At 46.8% G+C, this 25,494-nt stretch overlaps 1 protein-coding gene across 2 annotated transcripts in view; it reads left to right on the top strand.

The window, feature by feature from the left end:
* The window catches only part of FRMD4B (FERM domain containing 4B), a 311,527-nt gene that overhangs the window by 104,308 nt on the left and 181,725 nt on the right, over nt 1-25,494 (top strand). The window contains exon 1 of one of the 2 annotated variants that reach the window (XM_084765728.1): nt 19,410-19,880. The exons of the other annotated variant lie outside the window; for it this stretch is intronic. Coding sequence (XP_084621854.1) covers nt 19,719-19,880 — 162 coding nt within the window. The 5' untranslated portion in view covers nt 19,410-19,718. Of the gene's footprint in view, nt 1-19,409; nt 19,881-25,494 lie in introns of those variants that run through there. 2 annotated transcript variants of the gene reach the window in all.

Consider the following 25,494-nt stretch of genomic DNA (forward strand, 5'->3'; position numbering starts at 1 on the left):
ACAGATTTTCAAATGTCAGTGTTCTCCATTCCAATTTGAAAGTGAACAAACAACAGCAACAACAAACAATTGCTCCCCATCCTGCCCAATCCATAGCCTTTCATGCATTACTCGTTAAAGGAGGGCGCCTCTGGGATGTACCTCAGTGGTACCTGGCATGTGTGATTTTCTGGGTTTCATCCCCAGCACTTCAAGAAGAGGACAGGGTGTCTTATGGGTCATGCTGTTTTGCCTCTCAGTGGCCATTTCTAGGTCCTCCCTACTTCCTTTCTCTCTTGGGCATATGTTTGGTGGTCTGCCCTTAGGGGGAGCATTTTGTCAGAGGCTACTGCTTCCCAGAGTGCATACACTATACACACTTGGGCAGTCTCAGACCCTCCTGTGCCACACACATCCCCACTGGCTCACGTGCTGCACAGTGCCACTTACTTGCACTCATCCATTTTCACATTCTCCTAGACTGCCACACAGTCACACCTTAACCTACTCACCCACCCACTCTTCGACATAGGAGTGACATGGGGTTGCCTGGTTTTCAGACAGCTGCCTTGGGAACTCTGCATTAGTTTGATTTGGTAGCTAGTATGTTGTCGTCAAAGTGGTGTTGTGATGGAGGGAACTGGTCAAGAGCAAAGGTTAGGCTCAGACAGGAAGGCGTGAAGCTGCCGAAGTTGGGCCTTTCCCCTTCTGCGACAGAGCCCAGGGGCAGTGAGCCAGGGTCTAGTCTGTATCCTGGGAAATAACATTTGTTTCAGGAAATGTGGTCTCTTTGAGGAAAGGGTGGGGTTTTGAGGGCACTGCATGGAGCTTCTGGGGAGTTTGAAAGTGGAGGGATCCACAATTTACACTGGCTTCAACCGTAAGAGGTATTTGCTGGCTCATGGAACTGAGTTGCCTAGAGGGTCCTACTTCAGTCAAAGTTTGATCAAAGGCTGACAGTGTTCTCCCAATTCCACTTGTTCTGCGTTTCCTGCAGGTGGTCTTCCTCTATAACAGCAAGAACACTAGCAAGTTACTCCTATTCAGGGAAAACAGGGTAAATTTACCCGCTCCCAGAATTCTGAATAGGCCCCACACTCTCTCTGATGGGTTGCCTTGTGTCCTAGGTCCACTCACATACTAACTGCTTTGTGCTTATCAAGATTCCTTCTGAAGTAAGGGACTGAGACTGCAGACTGAAAAAGGAACACCAGGCTCTTCATACCAAGGGCTATGGACGCCACGGGCCACTAAGCCACTTGATGAGACTTTCAGCTATCTCTACTTTTCTCATGGCATCTTATCAAAGGCTGATGGCACCGTGCAAATCCCTCTGCACCCTACTCACTACAACTTTGTACGGAGCACACAGACACTGTGGCTCCCTGATTGAGTTGGTTTCCATTTTTGTTGGAAATATCTCCACAGCTCAATTGATCACCTCTCCAACATGAGGAAAGCAGTTCAGACTTCTGCTCTAGGGGGAAGATCCAAAGCAGAATTGACAAGTAACCTACTCCATCCACCTTTTGTACCATCTGCCCCCATAAGAAGGGACAAGCCAAAGCCAGGTCCCTGCAGAAGCAGCTAGAGCAGTGGACTAGTGATCACGTGGACCCTTTATGACAACCCATAATACCCTCAGGGATGTCTCTTTGACTCTGCACATGAACAGTCTAGGGAGGAGGAGTTGTCCTCTCTGTTTCACAGATAACAAGCTAGAGTCTTAACGGGGTGAAATAATCCCCTCAAGCTAATGAGACACATTAAGACCGCAGTGGGATTCTAGCCTAGGTTTGCTAGAACGTGTATATGATGCCTTGCGCTTCTCACCAGTGTCTCTCGGCAGAAACACACTTGCAGTCCATCAGTGTGATGGACTGAGATGGACGTCAGCCTTCTCATCTTCTCGGAGTCCTTGTCATCCATGGCTCTATCTTCTTGCCAGAACCCACACAGCCACTGGTCTCCCTCTCAGGACAGCTGCCTCTGTTTATCCGCCTACCCAGACCTGCCTGTCCAGTGGGATGAACCCCCTGCCTCCTTCAGGATTTCATTCCCCTGCTTTGCATCATTTTCTTTAAAATTCAAAACATGCCTTTCGTTCCATCACAGCCCTGCCCTGTCCCCGAGTGCTGTGGGTTGTCCTGAGGGCGTTCATGGTGGCAGTTTGCTTTTTAACAAGGGCCTCATTTTGCTCAATAGGGGAAGGTTTCACACAAACAAGACAATGCCACCAGGAGCACTTGGCTCTTGAACCGATCCAGGTAAGCACAGGTGTCTTGGTTGCACACGATGTCCAGCAGGATACTCTAAGTTCCGATGCTGCATGGCTCTCTGTTACCACAAAAAGAATGCTCCAGAGATGCTCCAGAACCACTTTCCACATCAAAATTCCTTTCTCGTTTCACCTTCTTGTTTTTTCCATGTTTTATGTCCTGCCACATTTCTCATAATCATGTTCAGGGTCAGCCATGGCCTTTACGTGTTATTGGCACCCAGCTATGTCCGCGTGTGTATACGTTATCTCCTGCTGCTTCCGTGCTGGAAGGTAGTAGGCTGGTACCTAGTAGTAGCTGAGACATTTTTTTGGGGGGGGGAAAGGTCAAAATATTCTTTCTTTGAAAAACAGTGGGGTGACCCAGATCTACGTCATTAACTCCATACACACTCTGACTCCCCCAAGCCCTGCTGTGGCCAGGAGTAAAATCCTAATGTTTGACAAGGAAAGAAAATCATGTCATCTATGTCCACTTTCGAGGAAAAAAAAGGGTGGGTGGTTATCCTGCCTCTACTTGTGCCTAGGGTAGGCGCTGCCAGCCTGCCACATGTTCCCGCCTATCTTCAGAGCCATGCCCAGGCCGCTGATATTCAGACAATTGGCTGTGGCACTGGAGGAGAGAGGTATTCTCCCTTCCTAACTCAGAAGACACTATCAGATCCAAAAAGCCATGTAAGACAACAATTAGAGTAATGTAACACACAGGTATCTCTTGGGTTTCCTGCCTCAGACAGGTTTCCTTGTGAGGTCACATCAATGAAACCTAATTTTCTCTCTGCTGCTTTGGTTAAACAGCACGCAGAGTATGCGTCGGATAATTAGGGACTGTGGCTCTAAGAAAAATCCCTCCCTTTAAAGAGTAGGCTCATTTCCATGCAATGCCCTCAATTTGAAAAACATCCAGGAACTAAACCCCACTGAGAATGTTCTAGAAGAAACTCTGATAATACTGACTTTATTAAATGGCTTCATTGCCAGAGCCCCTGACTGTGTTTATATTCTTTGTCTCATGCTAACTCTTACAGCCTTTTAGAAGCTGGCCCCTGTTGATGATTTATATAGGGCAGTAGTTCTCAACCTGTGGGGGTTGTATATCCAATACCCTGCATATCAGATATTTTACATTATGATTCATAACAATAGCAAAATGACAGTTATAGAGTAGCAACAAAAGAATTGTATGGCTGGGGGGGGGCGTGGTTACCACAACATGAGGAGCTGTATTAAAGGGTCGCAGCAGCGTTAGGAAGGTTGAGAACCACTGCTACAGGGTAAATGCATAGGTGTGCTTTTGGTAGGGGCAGGTCATCTATGTGACCCCCCGTCTGTCACAAGCCAAGCCACAGTCATCATCTTCTGCTTCATAGACAGTTCAGAAATACTCCCAGACAACCCATTCAGACACAGGTGCAGGTCCTGGCTCCGAAACCTGCAGAGACTGGAGCTAGTTTGCCTGTGCAGGCATTGGCTGCTCTGGGGAACCCGCCCAGGCTGCATTGTTGCCAGTAAGCAGCTGAGCAAACTTCCTTTGAGGAGGAGGTTGACAGGGAAGTTGTGAATGAGGAGGTGGCTTCACTTCACAGTTTCGGGTTTTCTTTTCTTTCTTTTTTTTTTTTCCCCCTCCAGAAATAAAGTATTTTAGCAAGGAGATGTGGCGAGGCTATTTAAAGGGCTGGGAGATTCTCCTGCTTCCTAGCTTTAGCAGTTCTAGGGAAGACTGGGAGGAGCCGGCAGCTCCGGGAAGGTTGGAGCCTTGCTCAGTTTGGCACCCTGACAACCAAGTTGTAAACTGGGTGTGTGGGCTACAATCCAGGGTGCAGCTTTCTAAGAGCCACCGTTCATCGAACCTGGAGCTGCAGAAGCAGAGCCAGAGAGACTGAGAGTGTGCTGTTGGACATTTAAAAGCAGTCAGCCAACCTTGGCAAAGGCTTTGGCTCTTGGCACCTTTGGCTCTTGGCTCCTTATGCCTTTTTTTTTTGTGATAAGTTTATGGAAAAATGTGGTAAATGTGCCTCCATGTGACAGGGGCTAGGGACCTTCTATTGGATTCATGGGATCCTAATGCAATTAGGAAGTGATATTATTACTATTCCTTGGGGGCAATAAAGAAAGCGAGGGGAGGAGGGAGGAGGGATGGTTGGAGGGGAGAGAGAGAGAGAGAGAGAGAGAGAGAGAGAGAGAGAGAGAGAGAGAGCCCCAACTGCATTGCTTTGGATCAGGCTGAAGAAATTAGTAAGTATAAAATCCAAGGTACCACATAACCAAGTTATTGAAAATACAGAAATATTACTTGAAATCACATTAATTAAAAGGCTGTTCCCATACTACATATGAGGGAGTCCAGTTAAAGGACCAGGTTAAAATTAAATTGCATTTCAGTGGGCTGCCAAGGCACCTGCAGGCCCCTTTCCTAGGGCAGAGAGTAAATCACCCTGAGCTACTTCACTGTCAGTACAAGGGAAGAGCAGAGAAACATGGTGCCAGAATGAATAAGCAGCTGTGGTGTATCCCAGAGCAAGGATGCCATGGCTTTGGGGGCTTCCTGCCTTAGACTGGGTATCCATTTGCTTCCAAAGCAAGGGCCCTAAAAAAAAGGTATTAGTTGTTCCTACCACTCAGCACCCCTTTACCTTCTGAAAACAGGAAGTCTTGACTGGCACAAGTTTTCCTTCCAGACGACCGATAAAGTTGTACTGCAAGAAGATGGCAGTCATGGCACCCCATGCCCCTGAATTCTATCATCTGGATTAGCTCTTGCATCTGGATTAGCCAATCACTGCACACATCCCCACTTCTTCACCTGCTTATGATGTGCCAGTCAGCACATCTCCCACGATTTAATTACTAGCCGGCCGAGAGGAGCTCTTTCCCCTCTGAGGATGAGATGATGAGAGCGTGAGCCAAAGCAGAAGTAGAAGGTTCTGGACATCCTCATGCTCCCCACGCTCTCCTGTTCCCTTGCTTCGTCTTACCGCTCAGTACATTTTTTTCTCTCTCTCTATTAAATTAGATTAGAGTTGTGTTTCCATCATTTGCGGCTAAGAGCTCTGTCATAGATGCTTCAGCTTCTGTGCATGGGCACCCTAAATTCCTCCTTTCTCAGGTACCCCACATTCCTCCTGTGGGCTGCTAAGCCAAGTTCTGGTTCCTCTCACCCCACCTGCTTCTGCAAGCTTGACCTGAGCGCTACTTCTGTGCAGCCGATGTGATAAGCCTGGGACACAGCAGCCAGGAAGGTGATCTGGCCCATCACCTTTGCATGTAATGTACTTGATGGATAGTTGGAAAAGTCCTGTCTCCATATATTTTTACTGCTATTAAAATAAATTTAGTGTGCTGGAGAGATGGCTCAGTGGTTAAGGGCACTGCCTGCTCTTCCAAAGGACCTGAGTTCAATTCCCAGCAACTACATGGCAGCTCACAACTGTCTTTAACTCCAAGATCTGACACCCTCACACCAATGCACATAAATTAAAATTAAATAATATATTTTAAAATAATTTTAGTTAGTCTGGATACTATATTCACTACATGACCATAGTTTAATGGCTGGGTTTGTTAAAAATGCTTCCTCCGCTAACTGTAATTTGATGCCTATGTGATTACTACTTTTCATGTACATGCAGTGTTTGTTCATGCATATACTATGCATCTTAAATTCTTTATTTTAATTATTTTCCTCTCTGAAACCATAGAATAATGTGCTTGGAAAATGGCATTCAAAACGGAAGTGAAACCTGCTGGTAGCTACCTGTTGGTGCTCTCTGGGCTTCTGTAGCTAATTGGGATATGGGCTGAGCAGTCTTATTTTAGAACAAGGAACAAACCCATAAGACACGTGAGCTTCGTGATCCTGTCCTGCCCCTAGCGTAACCTCTCCTAGAAACAGAAGTAGCACCTGCATGTCCCAGTGCACTCTAGAAAGGCGCTTTGGAGAGCTAAGCCACTTAAGAGAGGTAAATAGGTCTCAGATAAGCCTCGATGTTCCTGTCAAGACCACTCTGAATCAGGTCAAATTAAGATTACTATGGTTTGTAGGTATAATCTGGCCTGCCTCCTTCTTTCTTTGTTCCCACTATCCCCCATCTAGTTAGACGTATCTCACCCTTAGCTGTGTCTGACCACGGAGTCTCCGCCACTTTGTTCCAGTTATTTTTCTTGTTTTCAGGTGGTGGTTGGTTCCTATCTAATACCAGCTTCAGGATTTCTCATGCTTGAAAAATGTCATATGCATTACGCTGCTGCTGCTGCTGATTTGGTGTGTGTTGTGTATACTTGTGAAAGCCTCTTTTTGTAGGGCCCGAGACAGTACACTCACATCCTCAGTTCACAGGCTTATTGCAGCCTTGCAAGGACTCACCAGGCACCATAGTAATGACAAACACACGGGTCCCTCTGCTCATGGAGCTCATGTCAGAATCAAGGGATGTCAAAAATGATGAGTGTTGCGACAGGGAAGACCAACCTGCTGAGATGAAGGGCTCATCATCGAAGATGGATCAACATGAAAGCTAAGGCTTGACAAATGGGTGGGAGTTGACTGGATGAAATTATAGCTTGGGGGAGATAGTCCAGGACTGAAAGAACAGCAAGTACCAAGGTCCTGGGGTCAGAGCATCAGAACCCTAAGTCACAGCAGTGTCACCCTCTCTAGTGAAGCAGAAAATAGAACAGGAACATGGTGGTTTGAATGAGAATCTCCCCCCCCTCCCCGGCTTATATGTTGGTAGAACTATTTGGAAAGGATTAAGGGGTGTGGCCTTGTTGGAAGAGATATATCACTTTGAATTTTCAAAAACCTCTCTCTCTCTCTCTCTCTCTCTCTCTCTCTCTCTCTCTCTCTCTCTCTCTGTGTGTGTGTGTGTGTGTGTGTGTGTGTGTGTGTGTGTGTGTGTTTCTCTCTGTGTCTCTGTCTGTCTGTTTGTCTGTCTCTCTTCCTCCCTCCCTCTTGTTTATGGATATGATGTGAGCTTCCAGGTGTGCCTGCTGCCATGCCTTTGCTCTGCCATCATGGATTCTGTAGTGGTTTGACTAAAAATGGCCCTCATAGGCCCAGAAGGAGTGACACTGTAAGGAGGTGTGGCATGTTGGAGTAGGTGTGGCGTGTTAGAGGACGCGTGTCACTGGGGCCAGCCTTGAGGTCTCAGGTGCGCAAGCCTGACCAGTAGTCTCCTTCTTGCTGCCTGTGGATCCAGATGTAGAACTCTCAGCAACCTGTCCAGCACCATGTCTGCCTGCATGCCACCAGGTTTCCTGCCATGACAGTAATGGACTAAACCTCTGAACTGTGAGCCAGCCCCAATGAAGTGTTTTTCCTTATAAGAATTTCCATGGTCATGATGCCTCTTCACGGCAATGAAACCTTAACTAAGACAGTCTGTAACCCTCTGAAACCAAAGACCAATTAAATGCTTTCTTTTATAAGACTTGGTCGTGATATCTTGTCACGGCGATAGGATAGTAACTAAAGCAAAAAACCTCGGAGCAGCTTCAGACATTCCTGGGAGAGATGAACCCTTCCCGCAGCCCAATTTCTTTGTCTGGGTTTTCAGACTTAAATCATTATTTCCCCCCTGAAGAAGTTGAACCTGAGCACAGACTGAATGAATATAGGTCTGCGAGGATCTGAACCAGGTGAGTGCACTGGGGTGGCCCTATTGGAAGAATTCTTGCTTTGAAAGACTCTAGGGTGAAGGGGAAAAAAAAAAAGAAAAAGAAAAAAAGAAAAGAATGATTTCTTTCAGTACCTTATTCCTATTTATGGATGAGTAATGCAGATATCTCATATTCTGTTTGTCTGCTCGTCAGGTGATAGACATTTGAGCTACTGTAAATAATATCTCTGTGAACACATGTCTCCAAGTTTTTTGCTGAGCATATGTTTTCAATTCTCTTTGGTATATACCTTGTCTCTTTCCATTGCTGAGACTGTTCAGTTGCATGGGAATGTGCCATATTCTTGTGTGTGGTACTGGGGGTTGAACCCAAGGCGTTGTGAGCACCAAGGCAAGGGCTCCAGCCCTGAGCTTCATCCTTAGCGCTGTGTTTTTAAGGTTAGTTCATCATGTAATACATGTAATCCCTCCCCCCCTTTGGCTGATCTTAAAACTGTTGCTATGAACCCTTGTATATATGGAGCTTTAAATGCCTGATTTACTTCTTGTGAGGTTCCTGGGTCATATGGACTCTTGAAGAAATGCATCTCTTCCATAGTGGCCACAGCATACCCTATTCTCACCAGCGCTGCAGGATTGCAGTTTCTCCATGTCTTTGTCAACACATGTGTCTTAGTTAGATTTCTATTGCTGTGATGAAACACTATGACAAAAAAAAAAAAAAGGAATATGGAGAGGAAAGGGTTTATTTTCTTGCACTTCCATATCACGGTTCATCATCAGAGGCAGTTGGGGCAGGAACTTAAACAGGGCAGGAACCTGGAGGCAGGAACTCCTGCAGAGGCTGTGGGAGGAGTGCTGCTTACTGGCTTGCTCCCTGCGCCTCACTCAGCCTGCTTTCTTATAGAACTCAGGACCATCTACCCACGGGTGGCAACACCCACAAAGGGCTGGGCCCTCCTACACCTCTAGTTAAGAAAATGCCATACAGGCTTGCCTGCAGTCTGAAGTCGTGGAGGCATTTTCTCAAAAGAGGCTCTTTCCTCTCAGATGACTCTAGCTTGTGTCAAGTTGACATTTATAAACACTAACCAGGGCAATTAGTTCCTATTCATATTTCTTACTTTATTTATTCTTGTGGGTTCGAAGGAGTATATTATCACAGTTTTGATTTGCACTTCCCTGATGACTAAGGATGGAGTGTCTCTTTCCGTGGGCTGATGAGTTTTTCTTGTGTTCTATCTCTTCATAGAGGAGCATATTTTTTTATTTGATTTCATGTTTTAATTTTTTTTGAGACAGGGTCTCATGTAGACAAGGCCTTACAATCAATGTGTGGCCAGGGTTGACCTGGAACTTCTGACCTTCTCTACCTCATCCACACCCCCCCACCCCCGCACCCCACCCCCACCATATGCTGAGAGTGCGAGTGAGTACAAATGACCATCACCATACTCAGTTCATACAGTGTCAGGAACGAACTCTGGGCTCTATGCATTGTAGGTAAATGTTCTACTAGCCAAAATACCTTCCCAGCTGAAGGGGCATATTTTTAGAAGGCTCCACTTAGTGTCTTATTCTGGGCATAGTGCTCTACATCAGCCATAGTCCGTCCTAACAGGAAGCCCACATCGTTGGAGTCTCTGAAAAAGGGAGACATGATGACTAGGTAGCCAACTATATACGGACTGACAAGGCTTGACCCAGAATTACCTGTAACCTTAATAACAGCACAGTCCTAGGTGTGGAAGTCTACCTTCAATGTTGTCTTTTGGGCCTGTGCCTTCAAAGATGAACTCTAGCCTTCCTTTCTTTGTTGATTCAAACCAGGTCATGCCTCTCATCCTCTGTGTTCTCAACACAGTCCACGGCCCTCTGCCCATCTTTTCTCAGTTGTATAGACAGACTCTCCCTAGCCTGGAGGACTGTGGCATGCCGACTTTTTGCTTATCCTTGCAGGCAATCCTCTTCATAGTGAAGCACAATGTCTTGATACCTTCAACTGTGAAGCTAATATTAGAACAGCAAGATTCAAGAAATATTTTTCTTGAGTCAAGAAAATACTCAATTTGCCTTTTCTTTGCTTGTACTACCAAGGACCAAATATTTGAAATTCCTAGCAGTAATCATACCAAATTTTCTGTGTTTTTAGTGAAGATGGAAAAACGGTCTATTTTCAAGACCCATCACTCACATTTGTTTGAAGACCAAGGGCTTTGTTTTATTTTGGGTTTAAGTACTTTGCTGGCCCTTGACATTGACTGATTTCTCCCTTCACTTTCTTATCTGTACCCAGAAGGGTAGGTCAGAAGGTTTTTTTTTTTTTAAGAATCAAGAGTTTGCATGAATGAATTATTTTCCCTTCTACTGTTTGCTGTATAGGAGTGATGAGCCACTGTGTCTCAAGTAACTTGTCCTCCAAGATCGTTTCATCACTTGTCATCTTAGGTCTTCTTTTATTTTCATCGTTGTTTTCTTATGCAATCCTAGTAAACCCAAAGGGTGTGGCCTTCTTCACAATCAGTCCCCGGAGTAATAAAGTGCATCCTGGAGCCACCCACCCTACTGCAAAGTGACTGCTTATATTTTCCCAGCATTTATATCTGAAGTGTGGATGGTGTGTAGAAGTGTGGCTGGGAGGGGGAAGGAGGGTTAGGATGACATCAAGGAGATGGACCCTTATGGAAATGGTGCCCATGTATAGGGCTGAGAAGGCCCAGATGGTACTTTGTCTGCTGTCTGAGGGGGCAGCCATCCATAGATCAGGAAATGCCCCTCCTCCAAAGCCAATGGACTGGCACTTTAATTTGCAGACTTCCCTGCCTCCACCATGTTGAAAAGGAAACTCTATTATTGACTCCACCTGATATGAGCCTTTTGTCACAGCAGCTCAAACTAAGACAATACCTTAAAATAAATTTTAACTGATAAATACAAAGTGAACTTTTGTCTCCCAGAGTAGGACTGAAATTATAGCAGACACACCATATAAGAATGACTTTATAAATGTTTTCCCACTGGTCTTTGGCAGGTATTCTAACCTCTCTGTAGATCAGATTCATTGTCTATGTTGAAGTGGATCCAAAGTGAGCTTTTCCATCCTATCTCGGGAAATACTGTGAAAATCAACTGACACTGTAGGTGAAGCCTCCTGTCTTTATTTAGGAGAAAAGATGCCATAGAATTTATTACAGTTTATTTTTGACATTGTCGATGTGGATGTAAATGAGGTATAAATACAAGGTGACAGGTTATGGGATGGGCAGTCACAAGACTATCACCATTGCTTCCAGAAACCGGGTCAGCCCCTCCTGTCTGGTCCACACCGTCTCCCTTACAGCCTGTGTCCCCATTCAGACTCCTTCACACCTATATCAATAAAGCCTAAAACTGGACCTGAGAAGAGTTTCCAGTATCTGCTCAGAGGATTAGTGAGCAAAATGAGACCAACCAGGAGCCTAGACTTGCACTGTACTCAATGCAAGGAAGGCGGTGCCCTTCTTCTTGTCTTTGAGTAGGGAAGAATACAACTTGATATAGTTGAGGATGAGTTTTTATTATTATGTGTATAGTGTTCTGCCTGCATATACACCTGTAGGCCCGAGAGGACATCAGATAACGTTACAGATGGTTGTGAGCCACCATGTGGTTGCTGGGAATTGAACTCAGGACCTCTGGAAGAGCAGTCAGTGCTCTTAACCTCTGAGCCATCTCTCCAGCCCAGAGGATTAATTTTTAAAAGAAAGTGGAATTTTCCATCCCCTCCTCTCTCTCCCCCTTTCCCCTCCCCTTCCTCTTCTTTCCTCACATTTCTTCCTCCTATTTTCCCTTCCATTCTCTTCCTGTTCTAGGGATAGAAGGATCTTACCAAAGTAGATGCTGAGTCGCTGCCTTCATGTGAGATGCTATTCCGTTTGTCCTGTTTTCAGCAGTTTGGGATGCCATTCATAGGCACAGAAGCCAATTAGCCCATCCTTCACCCTTGGCTGTAGGAATAGTGGCAGGTCCTCGACACCTGAGGATCCACTCAACTGCCCACTTCCTTCCTCTCCTGCTACTTGAGGACAGGGTTGAGGAATGGGATGCTCACAGGGAAAGGAGTTGGAGAACGGGAAAGCGCAAAACACCTAGCCTTTGGCTCCAGTGGGACTGTAAAAGAGCTCCCTGCTCTCCCAAGGCTTCCAGTCTTTGGGGATAAGGGGAAGAGCTGGGAGCGTGCAAGTCTTTGCACAAGAAACAGCTGCGGCAGAGGGTGGGTTCCCAGAGGACGGGGAGCTGTCAGCTTGTAGCAGACAACTTCTCCTACCAACCTCTTCCTCCCTTCTGTATCTATTATTTACTTTTTTATGGTATTGAGGATTGAACCTAGAGCCTTGCATGCGCTTTGCAAGTACTCTACCGACCTCTATCCACAACCATCATTTGACTGTTTATTTCTGAGACCTGGTTTTAGTGTGTTTCCAAGGCTAGCCTTCTGCTGTCTCTGTGGCCCAAGCAGACCTTGAATTTAGACACCCCTGGTAGTTAGAATAAAAAGCCAGTACCACCAAGGACAGCTGGTCTTCCTCTATCCTGCAAGTTAGGTGTGTGGTGGAAGCAAAGGAATTCTCTGGGCGTAGTCTGGAGTCTTTCCTCGGGCCCACTCAAGCTCTTTGTACCCTAGGGACCTACAGATGCATCTCCCCCAGTCCCTCATCCCTAGCATCTCCTGGACCCTTGCTGTCTTTCTCCATGAAATTCACAGACATAGAAGGTTTCTGACCTCAGGACCTTAGTTATCACAGCTGTCTCAACCTCGCATGGGCTTCTAGACTGTCGCTTCCTCGACTGTCACTAGCTCTCCCCTCCCGAGATGTCAGATCTCAGCTGAAATGTTCTTTGCTCAGGGAGGCATTCCTGATAACCCTCCTGCATGAACACCTCTTGTGGTTCCCTGTGGCACTAGATGCTCCTCATCCTAGCGTCTGTGATCCCCATTTTCCTCAAAGGCCCTCTTAAACAGAGCTGGTCTCAGTTCTGTCACTGTGCGTTGCAAGTGCTTTGCTTGACTGACACGTGGTGAAGATGATGCGTTCAGGCAAAGATGAGTGTGTATATGGAGACTGGATGGGCTGCTTCCTATATTCGCTGCCGCTGTAGCCATTTATTGTTCCGTTCAGTCGGCAGTTAGAGCCTGTCTGCTCTGTGCCAGCCAGGATTATGGATGGATATGACTCTTTCCCAATGTCCGCTGGTGGTTTCAGAGGAGGGCTAGCTGTCAGCCTGCCTAATAATTGTAGACTTATATAATTCTTTTTTATTTAATTATTGTATAATAATTGCCCAATAATTGTAGACTTGTTTGGAAGGCTCTTTGGTGTTGTCAGTGACAGGGGCACTACTAGGATTTGGTGGCCAAGGCCCGGAGTCCCTGTGTTGGGTTCTTTTTTTTTTTAAACATGATTTTTCTTTAATAGTAAAATATTATATGCTGTAGAAAACTTGAAAATGCATGGCTCCTTTGCCCCTGACCTCCATGTCTCCCAAGCATGTAGGCAGACAACCAGGCTGACCTCAGAGCCCTTTTTCCATTGCTGTTACCGAATGCATGAGGAAAACATGGCCACAGGACCACGAGGCAGTTGGTCGCCTCATGTCTGCATTCAGGAAGCAGAGACATGAATGTTGACAGTTTGCTGTGAGTCTGCAGCTATGAAACAGATGAATGCCAGTGCTCACTTTCTCCTTTCTGTTCAGCTGGGGACCCTGGCTCCTGGAATGGTGCCATGCACACAGAGGGTGGGTCTTCTCACCTCACTTAACCCAGCACAGAAAGTCTCTCAGCGCCATGCTCAGAGGCTTGGATTCACGGCGATTCTAACCCCGTTTAGTTGACAATTGAGACCAGTTATTACAGTCACTTAAGCCTTCCAGCAGATGTGGCGGTCCTCGTGGGGCACGCTGTGCCAGGCTGCCCTGCTTCTGAGTGGTGCTGTATGGTTCCTCAGAGAGCAGAGAAAAGCAAACTACAAGTGGCCTTGTCCCACTGCAAGTGGCCTTGTCCTGCCTTGTCTGTAGTGTGTCCCTGGGTCAGGATTAGCACTTCACCTTAGGGTCTGCATAGAAGAAACAGAGTCAGGCCTGGGGACACGTACCTGTAATCCTAGCACTCAGCAGGACAGTGGGTGCAAAGCCAGACAAGATTACATAGTATCTTAGTTACGTTTTTTATTCTGTGAAGAGACACCATGACCAAGGCAACGTATAAAAGGAAGCATTTAGTTGGGGCTTACTTATAGTTCCAGAGGGTGAGTGCATGATGTCATGGCAGTGAGCATGGCATCATGCAAGCAGGCATGGCAGTGGAGTGGTAGCTGAGAACTTACATCTTATCTGCGTCTGGGAGATAGAAGGGCAGAAACAGAGACTGAGAGACTGAAAGACAGAGGAGGGAGGCCTGGCCACCCCAAGTGACACACCTCCTCCAACAAAGCCACACCTCCCAATCCTTCCCAAAACAGTTCCACCAACCAGGGACCAAATATTCAAATACATGGCAGCCATGCGGACCATTCTTATTCAAACCACAACACAAAGTGAGTTCCAGCCTAGACTGGCTTCATAACGAGATACGGTGTCAAGAGACAAATGAAATGCCAGGGGAAAGCTTAGCTTAGATAAAAACAAGCTAAAAGTGAACCGGGGAAAATATCAACAGCTTATGGTGAACACCGTTCCTCCTTTTCCTGATAAATATTAAAGAGGGAGAAAATGAAACAGTGGGAAGCAGAATTGCAGTTCTCTCTTCGAAGGATTTGAGTGCCTCACATTTTGTGGGCGAGAAGGCTGGCGTGGAGCGGTTGCTTTGCTTCCTGCCCCCTGAGGAGGATGTCTCTGCATGACAGAAGTCGCAAGAGGGAAGGATAGGGTATGGAAGTTAACTAGACATTGGGGTCCTTCAACCCCGGATCTCTGATGTTGGGGTGCTGTCATGTGCTCTGCAGCATACTGAGCGGTACCTCAGGTCTACGTTAACTACATGCCAAGGACACCCCTCGGCTGTGACAACCAGAAACAAATGCAAACAAATTTACAGGAGGGGGTGCAGAGCTGTTCCTGTTTAAAGACCACTGAGCTGGGCTTTGTTTGCCCCTGCCTTAAGCCTTGTGCCAGCTGTTCACGGTTTTTTAGAACTTGGCTTCAGGTGTGAAACAGTGTCACAGATGTTAGAAGGACTCTGGTTTCTTTCTTTTTTTCATCTTACTCTTTTGAGATGGGCTCCCTCTTTGTAACCTGGGTGGGAACGTATCACGTAGCCCAGGCTACGCTTAAACTTGAGTTCGTTCTGCCTCAGCCTCTCCAGTGCTAGGACTGCATCATCATGCCTAGCTCAGACAGACTCTTTACCATGCATAAGGAAACTACTGGAAGCCATGCATGGATAGCTGCCTCTCCCTTTCTAGGGCTTGTCAGTTTGTACCCTCTTTCTGGTACCTTGCTGTTGCTCTCCTTCCTGCCAGTCATTTAAAGAGAAGCCTACGGAAGCCTCGGGGATGATGACAAATTTTTTTTGACGTCCACAGCAGCTCTCCCAGGTGTGTGAGTAATGCTGTCAGCCAAGCATCTCCCTGAACCTCTGGAGAGAGCTACAGGAAATTACAGTGTGTTGCAGGGAGCTCTGATGCTGGGAAGAGGAAAATCCACTTCTTGAAGTAAAGGAGGGGGGGAAGGGGGGGAGACAAGACAGTGTTCAAACTAGTGTAATTTAGCTCTCTTTCCATGGAGAAATTACAGACCAGCTTCCAGATGTGTGTCCGGGATCTGGTCCACTCCTGCGACTGGTCATCTAGACTGGTCTTTTTCTCTGCTGCTATGCTCCTCTGTTCAGCTGCACCTGCATCAGTTCCTGGGAAGGAAGAAGAGGCATCTATGCCTGTGTTTGGTGGGAAGGATGAGGCTTTCTCTTACATCCAGCTTTGAATGTATTTTCCTAAGACCACAGGAAAGGCAGGCTCTGGTGGGGAGGACCGGGCTTCTACAAGCATGTTTGGGCGACTTGGAGCTGAGCATCAGAACTGATCATCAAAACAAGTCACCTCTGACCCTTAACTCTAGCAGAGGAAAATAACCTAGGAGGTCATTTGAAAAAAAAATTTTTTTTTAATTAAAAGCAAACACAGCATCTGTCACTGGCCTGGGTTAAGTTAGGCTGGCTGGTCAGCACGTCCCAGGGTTCTACCCATCTCTGTCTCCCTAGCACTGGAATTACAAAGACAGACCGACAGCCCACTCACCCCTCACACCCAGCTTGAAAAATGCATGTTTGGGCACTGGAGAGACGGTTTAGTGGTTAAGAGCACTGGACACTCTTCAAGAGGACCCAGAGTCGAGTCTCACCACGCACTATGGCAGCTCACAGTTGTTTGCAACTCCAGTTTTAGAGGCTCTGACACCCACCAGTGACCTTCACAGGTCCTGCATGTACACAGTACACAGACTTCATGCAGGCAAAGCACCCATAGGCATGAAATAAAATTTTTTATATGTATTTTACTCATACTGTTTTACCTAAATCCAAAATGTTCAAACAATTCCTGCTGTTGGGTCATGATGGTGCTGGATGTCCTGGGGGCTCGCATTTTGCTGGCCACCTTTCTGAACACTTCCTGAAGAGAACTTGATCTTCCCCAGATGCCCAAGTAGTGCATTCAGTGTCCACCTGAGGACATTCACACTTTACCTGTTTAAGGAATACATTCAGAGTGCTCAGGGATTTGAAACCAAGGTTAGTGCCCATCCACCATCTGTCACCTCCGTGGGGTGACAGTTTTAACGTGAACTGGAACCTCAAGGCCAGGTGAGAAGTGAGTTGACCAACCTCATCCTCACGGCTGCTGGTCCACCAGTGGCCTCAGAGCTTGCAACCTGACAATGCTCCCAAGCGCTGTTGATTGGCTGGTCTGGCAAAACCTGTGATGCCATGTCTCATTTTCTCACTTTCAGAAGAGTCGACCATGCCTGGGTCGGGGTAGGGATGAGGGTGATGTCTCAGCAGGGCAAGTGCTTCCTGTGCAAGCCTGAGGGCCTGAGTTCAGATCCTCAGAACCCCGTGATACTACCAGGTGAGCATGTGTGTATGTAAGCTCAGAAACTGGGAGGTGGAGACAGGCAGATCCTGGGGCGTGACTAGCCAGCCAATCTAGCCAAAAATTGAGCTTCTGGAAGAATAAGGTGGAAGGACTAGGAATATAACTCGGTCAGTAGGAAATCTGCCTGCCTAGCAAGCACAGGCCCTAGGTATGATCTCCAGGATCAGTTAAACTGGGCGCAGCGCTAGCTCGGTCCTGTAATCTCAGCACTTGGGAGATGGAGCCAGGAGGATCATCCTGACTGTAAAGCAGTTTTGAGGCCAGCCTGACTACATAAGCCAGTGTCTGAATGAATCATAATAATGTGGATGAGTGCCTGGGGAAGGTATCCAGCATTGACCTCTAGCCTCCACACGAGCAAGCACAGGCTCAGGTAAGCATGTACGTGTGAAGAAGACAAGAAAAAAGAAAGGGTTATCGGAAGCACTAGCTTTGAAACCTTGAGTGAAAATGGCCCAGGCTGCAATTGACTGCTGACACGAGACCTGATCAGTAGCTGCCGAAGTGTCTTGAGAGCATCTTTTCTCAGAGGGATGGTGTCACGAGACACTGGTAATTGATCTGTTGGGGGTGTTATTCTGGTATTCCCTAGGCTGCTTGACATTTCCGAGAACTCAGTCCACTGCATCATCTAAAAAAAAAAAAAAAAGATACATGCACCATGGTTTACTCTAACAGCTTTTCTTTCTTTCTTTCTTTCTTTCTTTCTTTCTTTCTTTCTTTCTTTCTTTCAAGTTCAGTAATTTCCCATCAGGTGACATGTTTTTCCAAGTTATTCTTGGTTCGTTTTATTCCAATTCAGTAAAACCTATGTCAGATCGTGTGTCAACACCATGACATCCTGGTGAACTGTAGCCAGAATGCTAATAGGAATGGGCAGATGGACTTATTGCCAAGAAAGATCAACAGATCACACAGCAGTTGTGTCCTCTATGAATCCCACAGACCCCCCGTAAGCAATTTTTTTTCTGGTTGTGAAAGAAACATCATTTCAAAGTTTTCCAATTACAGCCACTTTGAAACGAACAGGTGCTCTGAGGACAGATTTTTGTGTTGTTTTTGCATGCTTGTGTTTTGCCTGAATTAAGAGGCTAACAGCGCGTTTGAAACCTGAAATGAAGCTGATTGAAATGGCAGATAAAGTGCCCTGAGGCCTCTGGAGCTAGGAAGAAAAGCTTCGGCATCTCACCTCTTGGCCACCTACTAGCAAAAACAATAATCAATCAAATGCTCACTATTGTCCAACAGGTGAATTAGGAGAAAAATGCCTCCATCCTGAAATCTGCTGCAGTGGGGTTTTTATTATTTGTGATTATTAGCATGTATTAATTACACATAATAATGGACTTCGTGATACTTTTGCGCACTTGAATAATGTAATTTGATTGTCACCACCCCCATTGCCTCTCTTGACTCCCTCCCCTTCAGACTGGTCCCCTACCTCTCCCTAGCCGTCCCCACTTTCATGTCTGCATGTGTACATAGGGACCCAGTGACTTTAATTAGGATTGCTTCCAAGTTGCAGTGATCTTGCTGTAGGAAACGGGGTGGGATTCTGGGGAGAGTGGTGCACACACATTCTAAAAGAGAATACAGACTCGGGGTATGTGGGACTCCTTGGGTTCCCTTTTCAAATGCTTTGGACAGTATCATTCCCTCCGGGAGACCTTAAAAAGCGTGCATTGTCCCTATGGCTTCTTGAGCTGAGGAGTAGTTTTTATTTTCTTATTTATTGGCTTATTTATTTTTGAGCAGCAAGCTCCCCCATTCGGGTTTGTGATGCCTTCTGTGGTATTGAGCTCCCGAGGTTGAGCTTTGTACAGACTGACCAGGGACCCCTCTCTCTAAGCCTCTGGGTCCCAGTGAGTCTTAACCGGGATGCCTTGTTTCTCTTCTGAGCCCACAGCTGCCCTGGAACTGGCCTCATGGAGGTGTCAGGGAACTTGCTTTGCTGGGGTCTCCACATCAGGCTAGCGTTTTTTCTTGGAGACCCTCAAGTTAGGAGCAAAGACAGTCTGGAGGCACTTACACACTGTTGCTTTAAGGCTCTTCATCTGGCTTCAGGAGAACTAAGAAAACATCCACAGTTCCCTCAGGAGTGAGGTCTAAAGGGAGATACTACTGGATTTTTTTTTCTTTCCCTTCCTTCTGTATCTGTAGTTTCCCCAGAGGTGTTTAGCATTGTAGTGCGGACAGAGCAGGATGCAAGGCAGAGAGGGCTTATAGAGTAAAATAAAGGGCTTCCGGGGCTGGGAGTGTGTGTTCGTGTGTGTGTGTGTGTGTGTGTGTGTGTGTGTGTGTGTGTGTGTGTGTGTGTGTGTGTGTGTGTGTGTGTGTGTGTGTGTAAACGCGCTGAAATGCAGCTCCCCACTAGGCCTGCAAAGAGTTACTGGGCTTTGCCAGCGGCCCTGTGCCCTGGAGCAGCGCCGCGGGGAGTCCTCACCGGCCAGAGCTTCCCGCGCCCAGGGAGCGCCCAGGGCTGGCCTGGCGGAGCTTAGGAAGCTGGCGCTGCGGGCGGGTGGGGTGACACAGCCTCCGTGCCAGCCACAGCCGTTGGCTGGCGGGCGCCCAATCCCGGGGCATGCCGCCCCAACCTGGCCGGGACACACAGTGAAAGGCGAGTTCTGTGGCAGATCTGACCCCCGGGGGCTGTCAGCTGCAGCAGCGTGGCGAGCCCAGTACCAGGGACCCGAGGCTCCCAGGAAAAGCAGCGGCATGGCTTCGGTGTTCATGTGCGGAGTGGAGGACCTGCTGTTCAGCGGCAGCCGCTTCGTGTGGAACTTGACCGTGTCCACGCTGCGGAGATGGTACACCGAGAGGCTGCGGGCTTGCCACCAGGTGCTGCGGACGTGGTGCGGGCTGCGGGACGTGTACCAGGTGAGCCCGGGAGCTGGCGCCCCCGGGGGGCCCTTGAGGATGCCGGGCGATCAGGCGAGAACCCTTCCACCTGTATGATTTCACAACGTCAGGCTTCCCATATCTTTATTTTCAACTCCTAGCGGGTAGCTTGGCGCTTGGGTCGAATCCTCAGCAGCTCTAGCTAACTGTGGCCTGACATTTTTTTTTCCCCAGTTGGGCATGGGAGCGCTTGGAAGTTACTCCCCCCACCCCCATCCCCACCCAGCAGACATGTATTGCAAAGTGATGAAGGTACCTGCTGACACTAGTAAAGGCGCTGTAGCTTTGAGCATTTGTGGAAAGCGACTTTGAGGTTGAGAGGATTATTTCTGTTTCATTTCATTTTATTTCATTTCATTTGGGGGCGGGTGGCCATTTCGGAAGCTATGATTTCCCATCATTGCTTGCTGTCAGAGCATGTCTTAGTGAATTTGCCTTCTTCCTACTGATTTTATTGCACTTTTTCCACCAGGCAGCCCCAGGTTTCAGGGCACAGCCAGGAAAAGCTGATTCTGTGTTGTCTGGCCTTGAGGAGGAAGGACAGTGGATTTTGAAGCTGTCAGGCTAGGAAAGGGAAGGGTGCCCTGGCTGAGCGCTGGAATGTTTAAGCTTGGATTTAATCTGTCACACAACACAGCCTCTTTATTGCTTTGCTGGCCCCATCTTGCAGGCAAAATCTGTAGCAGCTTTGCCCAGTAATGTTCCTTCCCGGGACTACGACTTGCCTGGATATTTGTGAACAGTAACATATGGCTTTCTAAGTCCTCTGTTTTGGTTATTTGTTACATACATACATACATACATACCATGTTGTTAATTTACGGAGTGGTTTTGTTACAGTTCTTGCAATCCCTCGCACATAACGTGACTCTGTTCATAGTAGGGTGGACATATAGCTGCCATAGTGTTTCCCAAACATGACCGAGCTTTGATTTTGAAAAATCATAGTCTTCCATTAATCAGATAGAATAAAGGACAACCAAGGACACCCTACAAGAGTTCTAAGGGATGAATGTTCCCTTGCTGTCCCTGTTAAAATAGAAAAAAAAATTTTAACCTGTGGTTTCACTGTTCCTGGTTTGCCTATCGTGTCTGTGATTGCATGCATTTCGAAATGGACCAGCAGGGCACACTGAGAGCCCTGGAAACCCATTGGGGCTTGAGCGCATTAGGGAACTGTGGCTACAGCCCATCTGGCCACAGGAAACTGCACTCCTGGCTCTTCGGAGCCAGACGCGTCTATCCTTCAGGCCTTTCCTCTCCTGGGAAGTCTTTGCTCGATTTGGTTTGTATAGTAAGCACACACTCTGCCCACCCACACACCCGCACACACACTATGTACTGCTATCTTCTTTTTAATATGCAAAGAACTTTTAAAAGGAGAGCACAAACACTGTAGCCAAGCAGACTCTGCACCCCGCTCTCTGTGGATTCAGTGGATTTATGGCTTATTGCTAATGCTGTTATGGAACAATTCAGAGATGAAGGGTCCAAAAACCCTCGAGTCTTTGGCTACTCTAGAAGATCAATCAGTTGTTATCCTTTTTTTTTTTTAATTGTGAAAATGTTTTATGTGTACACACATGACGCAGTCCTGTGGTGCATGAGCACACTGATGTGTGGCCAGGAGTGTCACTCCCCAGCAATACTGCCCACCTCTGTTTTGAGAGAGGCCTGTCATTGGCCTGGGGCTTGCTGGATAGGCGAGGCTGGCTGGCCAGCAAGCACCAGGGATCTGCTCTCTTTGCCTCCCAAACACCGAGATTACAAATGGACACCGCCAGTCATCAGTTGTTCATCTTACACAGCAGCCATTTGAAAGGGTGAGCTGCTTACATAGTTTGTTCTCTGCAGAACAGGTGTTGACTGAGTCTTTTCCTCTCATCCTCATGGTCATAGAGCACATGCTAGACAAAGATGGCTTTATACCTGTTGTGTCATCAGCAGAGAAGAACTGTGACATCTGCATGAAAGTTCCCCGTGCTTTGGAGAACTAAGATTATTTAAAAAAAAAAAAAAGACCATTTTCAACCTAGGAGAACTGTAGCATCCCAGGATGAGCCACAGACCTAATTGCTTGATTGCTGATTAAGATGTTTGAGTTTTTGGTTGGTTGCTTGGGACAGTTCTGGGCATGGAACCCAGGGCCTTGGCCATTCTAGGTGAGTGCTGTACCTCTGAGCTCCACCACTAGCTTAGAGAGATCATTTTTAGGAAGGAAAAAAAAAAGATTTTCAAATGCTGAGCAATAAAATGGTGCTACAGATTATATAGACTGAAAAGCAGGAAAGAAAGTGATTTCTAGCTGAGATAGACAAGGCATGAATCCAGGCTCTTATTATGTGTGACCATAGGGAAATTAATCTACCTATGCTTCACTTTCGTCCCCTGTAAAGTGAAGAATAGAACAGTACTAATTAAAGAGGTTAATAAGAGGTAATTGACATGTAGAATATTTAGCACACTGCCTAGAGCTTAGAAAGCATCCAGTAAATATTATCTGTTCCATCATCTACGAATTGTTTTTGTTGTGGTTATAAGAGGCCCAACTCAAAACTAGCAACAGAGTAAAAGAAGTGACAGCGACACAGCTTACAGTTCTGCTTGTGGAATAAATGTGAGGTGTGGTTTGATGGGGGGGAGGGAGAACTCTGTGCTCATTCCCCAGACCTGGTTACGTTCACTTACTGCCTTTATCCTCATCTGATTTTGTTCCTCCTGGCACCTGATAACTGTAGCAGTTCATTAAGCCTACATGTCAACATAGCCAGAAAGAAAGTGAATCTCTTACACCCCGCTATCAAAAACTCCCTATGTATCCTCAAGACTGCTAATGTGGGGTCTGCCCACCTCAATGCCAGGTGCCACTCTGATGTCAGGTACTATCCCAGTAACATGCACTAATGGGCACAGGGAACAGGATTGCTCATCGTGCGTTCTCAGTGGCATGATATGGCTCAAATGGAGTAAAATGATTTCAGGGAGAAGGATTTAAAAAAAAAAGCTTCCTGCTCAGGCTGGGGTACAGCTCACTGGCAGAAAGCTTGCCTAGCATATGTGGGGCATTGGGTTCAATCGTCAGTGTCTCAATCATCACACATACATACATACATACATACATACATACATACATACATGAGCAAATATACAACGTATGGCATTAAAAGTGAGAACAGGGAGCCAGTGAGCTGGCTCAGCAGGTAAAGGAACTTGTCGACAAGTCTGACAACCTGAGTTCAATCCTCAGAACCCGCAAAGTGGAAAGAGAGAATAGCCTTCCACAAGCTGTCCTCTGACCTCCACTCTTATACCCGGCGCGCACCCACCCACATGCAAACACAAATAAATAAATAAATGGTTTATTATTTTTTTAAATGAGGAATGAGTTGATTGCCAAACAAAAACATACATTAAAATAAAAGACTCTCTAAGGGGATAATAATGAACAAGGGGTTAAGAAACACCAGATTGCCAATTGGGGTGCAAGCTTGTGTCTGAGACTGGGAATGAGGTAGGGCTCACTGAGCACCTGTTAGTCTGGGTTAGTCAGTGTCCACTGCTCTGACAAATATGTGGAAAAAACAACTACGGGAGGGGCAGTTTATTTTGGCTCACTGTTTTAGTCCAGCATGGTTGCCTGGTTCCATTCTTTTAGGCCTGTGGCAAGGCAAAACCATCATGGTAGAAGGCCATGGCAGGAGGGGAAGGATGCCCACTTCGTGCTAGCCAGGATGCAGAGATGGGGCCTTGGAAAATGTGCTACCTTCAAAGACATGTTCCTGGTCACCCACTGTCTCTGACCAAGGCCTCCACCTTTCACAGACTCCACTCAGTAATGAGACTTCATTGATTAGACCAGGGCCCTCCCCCAAAGCTCTGCCAAACAGAGGAAGGGTACAGTGAGGAAGGGTACAGTGTTTGATTAAAATGCAACCATGGGCTGGGGCAGTGGCTTAGTGGGTGACACAAACTGTTATACGGGCATGAGGAAGCTGAGTTCAAACACCCAGAACCTATGTAAGAAAGTAGGTGTGGCCACATGCGACTTTGGGTAGTTGAAACAGGAGGATTGCTGGAGCTTGCTGGCTGCAGCTCTACTTCCAGGTCCAATGAGAGACCCTGTTTCAGGGGAATAAGGCAGAGAGTGATAGAGCAGGACACCTCAAGTCCTCCTTTCACCTTAGGCATACACATCACCCCCCCCAACACACACACACACACACACACACACACACACACACACACACTTCAGATGCAACCAGCTGAGTCTCCCACATAATGAGATTTAGCCTTCTCTCAATAAAAAGAATTATTCTTCAATGTAAGTTCAACGATAAAGACATAAATACCTTTTGAAGTGTTTGAGGTTTTTTTGGGGGGAGTTGTTCATTTGCTTGTTTCCCACAGTTGTTTGCACTGATGTTTGGGGCTCATGGGGAGAATGCTTGTGTTGCTACCTTGGAATTCTGCATTCTAATCCACGCAGGAGGATGTGCTTTCCATCCTGCCCAGTTGCGCTGCTGTGTGAACCGGGGTGCACACCAGAGTCATGTGTGTTACTGAACCCATGTTTTCTTATCATCTGGTTGAATATTTTTTAAAGGTGTCACTTTCTTACTTCTAGTCTCAATAGTCTTGTTTGTGAAGAAACCCGATGCGGAATCACTCTAGAGAGACCAGGGTGGGGCAGGAGATATCCATTACCTGAACTAGCTGGCAGGCCCCAGGGGTGTTTTGTTTATTCATATACCACACTTGAAAGGCGATCCTTCGCCTATTCATAAAGGATTTGGCAATGACATTATTGCCTGCCTGGCAATGCTGGGAAGGCATAGTTTCTTTGGAATTGAACACTTCCTCCACTTCTGGATGTTGGAACAGCAAGTGATTTAATTTGCCAACAAGCTATGAATAATGCAGATATTTACCATAAGGCATTGCTGTAGTCGCGGAACTAAATAAGAAGCAGGCAGTGAGGCTCTGAGAAGACTGTTTGACAAAGACCCACTGTATGAGGTGAGGCTTGCGTTTGTATCAGGTACCAGACTTGAGAGCTCACCTCTAATTTAGGCAAAATTCTCCATGCTCGTTCTTCAGCTGCTTGCCTGTCCTGTGACACCTCCCCTGGATGGGATGCATTATAGCAGTTCATCATCTCAGTCCTGTGAGTTAGAACGCGATGAGAGAATATTGTTGACGGAACACCAACTCGCTTTGCTTTTTGTGAAATGGGACGAGCTCTAACAAGGCCCTCAGTTTGGGTTAAATTTTCTCCTCATCAGAGTCCCCCAGGTAGAATTTCCTACAAACCTTGAATGGATTCATTGCCTCCAATGGTAGGCAACTCGAACAAAATCTAGGGTATTTAAGTGACTGGAAGAGGCTGGGTCAGCTCCCCTGGGACAGGCAGCTGGCACAGAAGAAGAGAAACAGCGGTCAAGAACTTGGTGAGTCTGCAGGCTCGAATTGACCTTGTACAGATTCTGTCCCCTCTCCAAACCTCATATCCTCCTGGGTGACAAGGAAGCACTGTAACTGCAGTATGAGATGGGCTGCGAAACTCATGTGATATATTCATAAAACATCTGATATC

This window comes from Acomys minous (genome assembly GCF_964271855.1).
Source record: "Acomys minous genome assembly, chromosome: 17".
Taxonomy (NCBI): Eukaryota; Metazoa; Chordata; class Mammalia; order Rodentia; family Muridae; genus Acomys; species Acomys minous.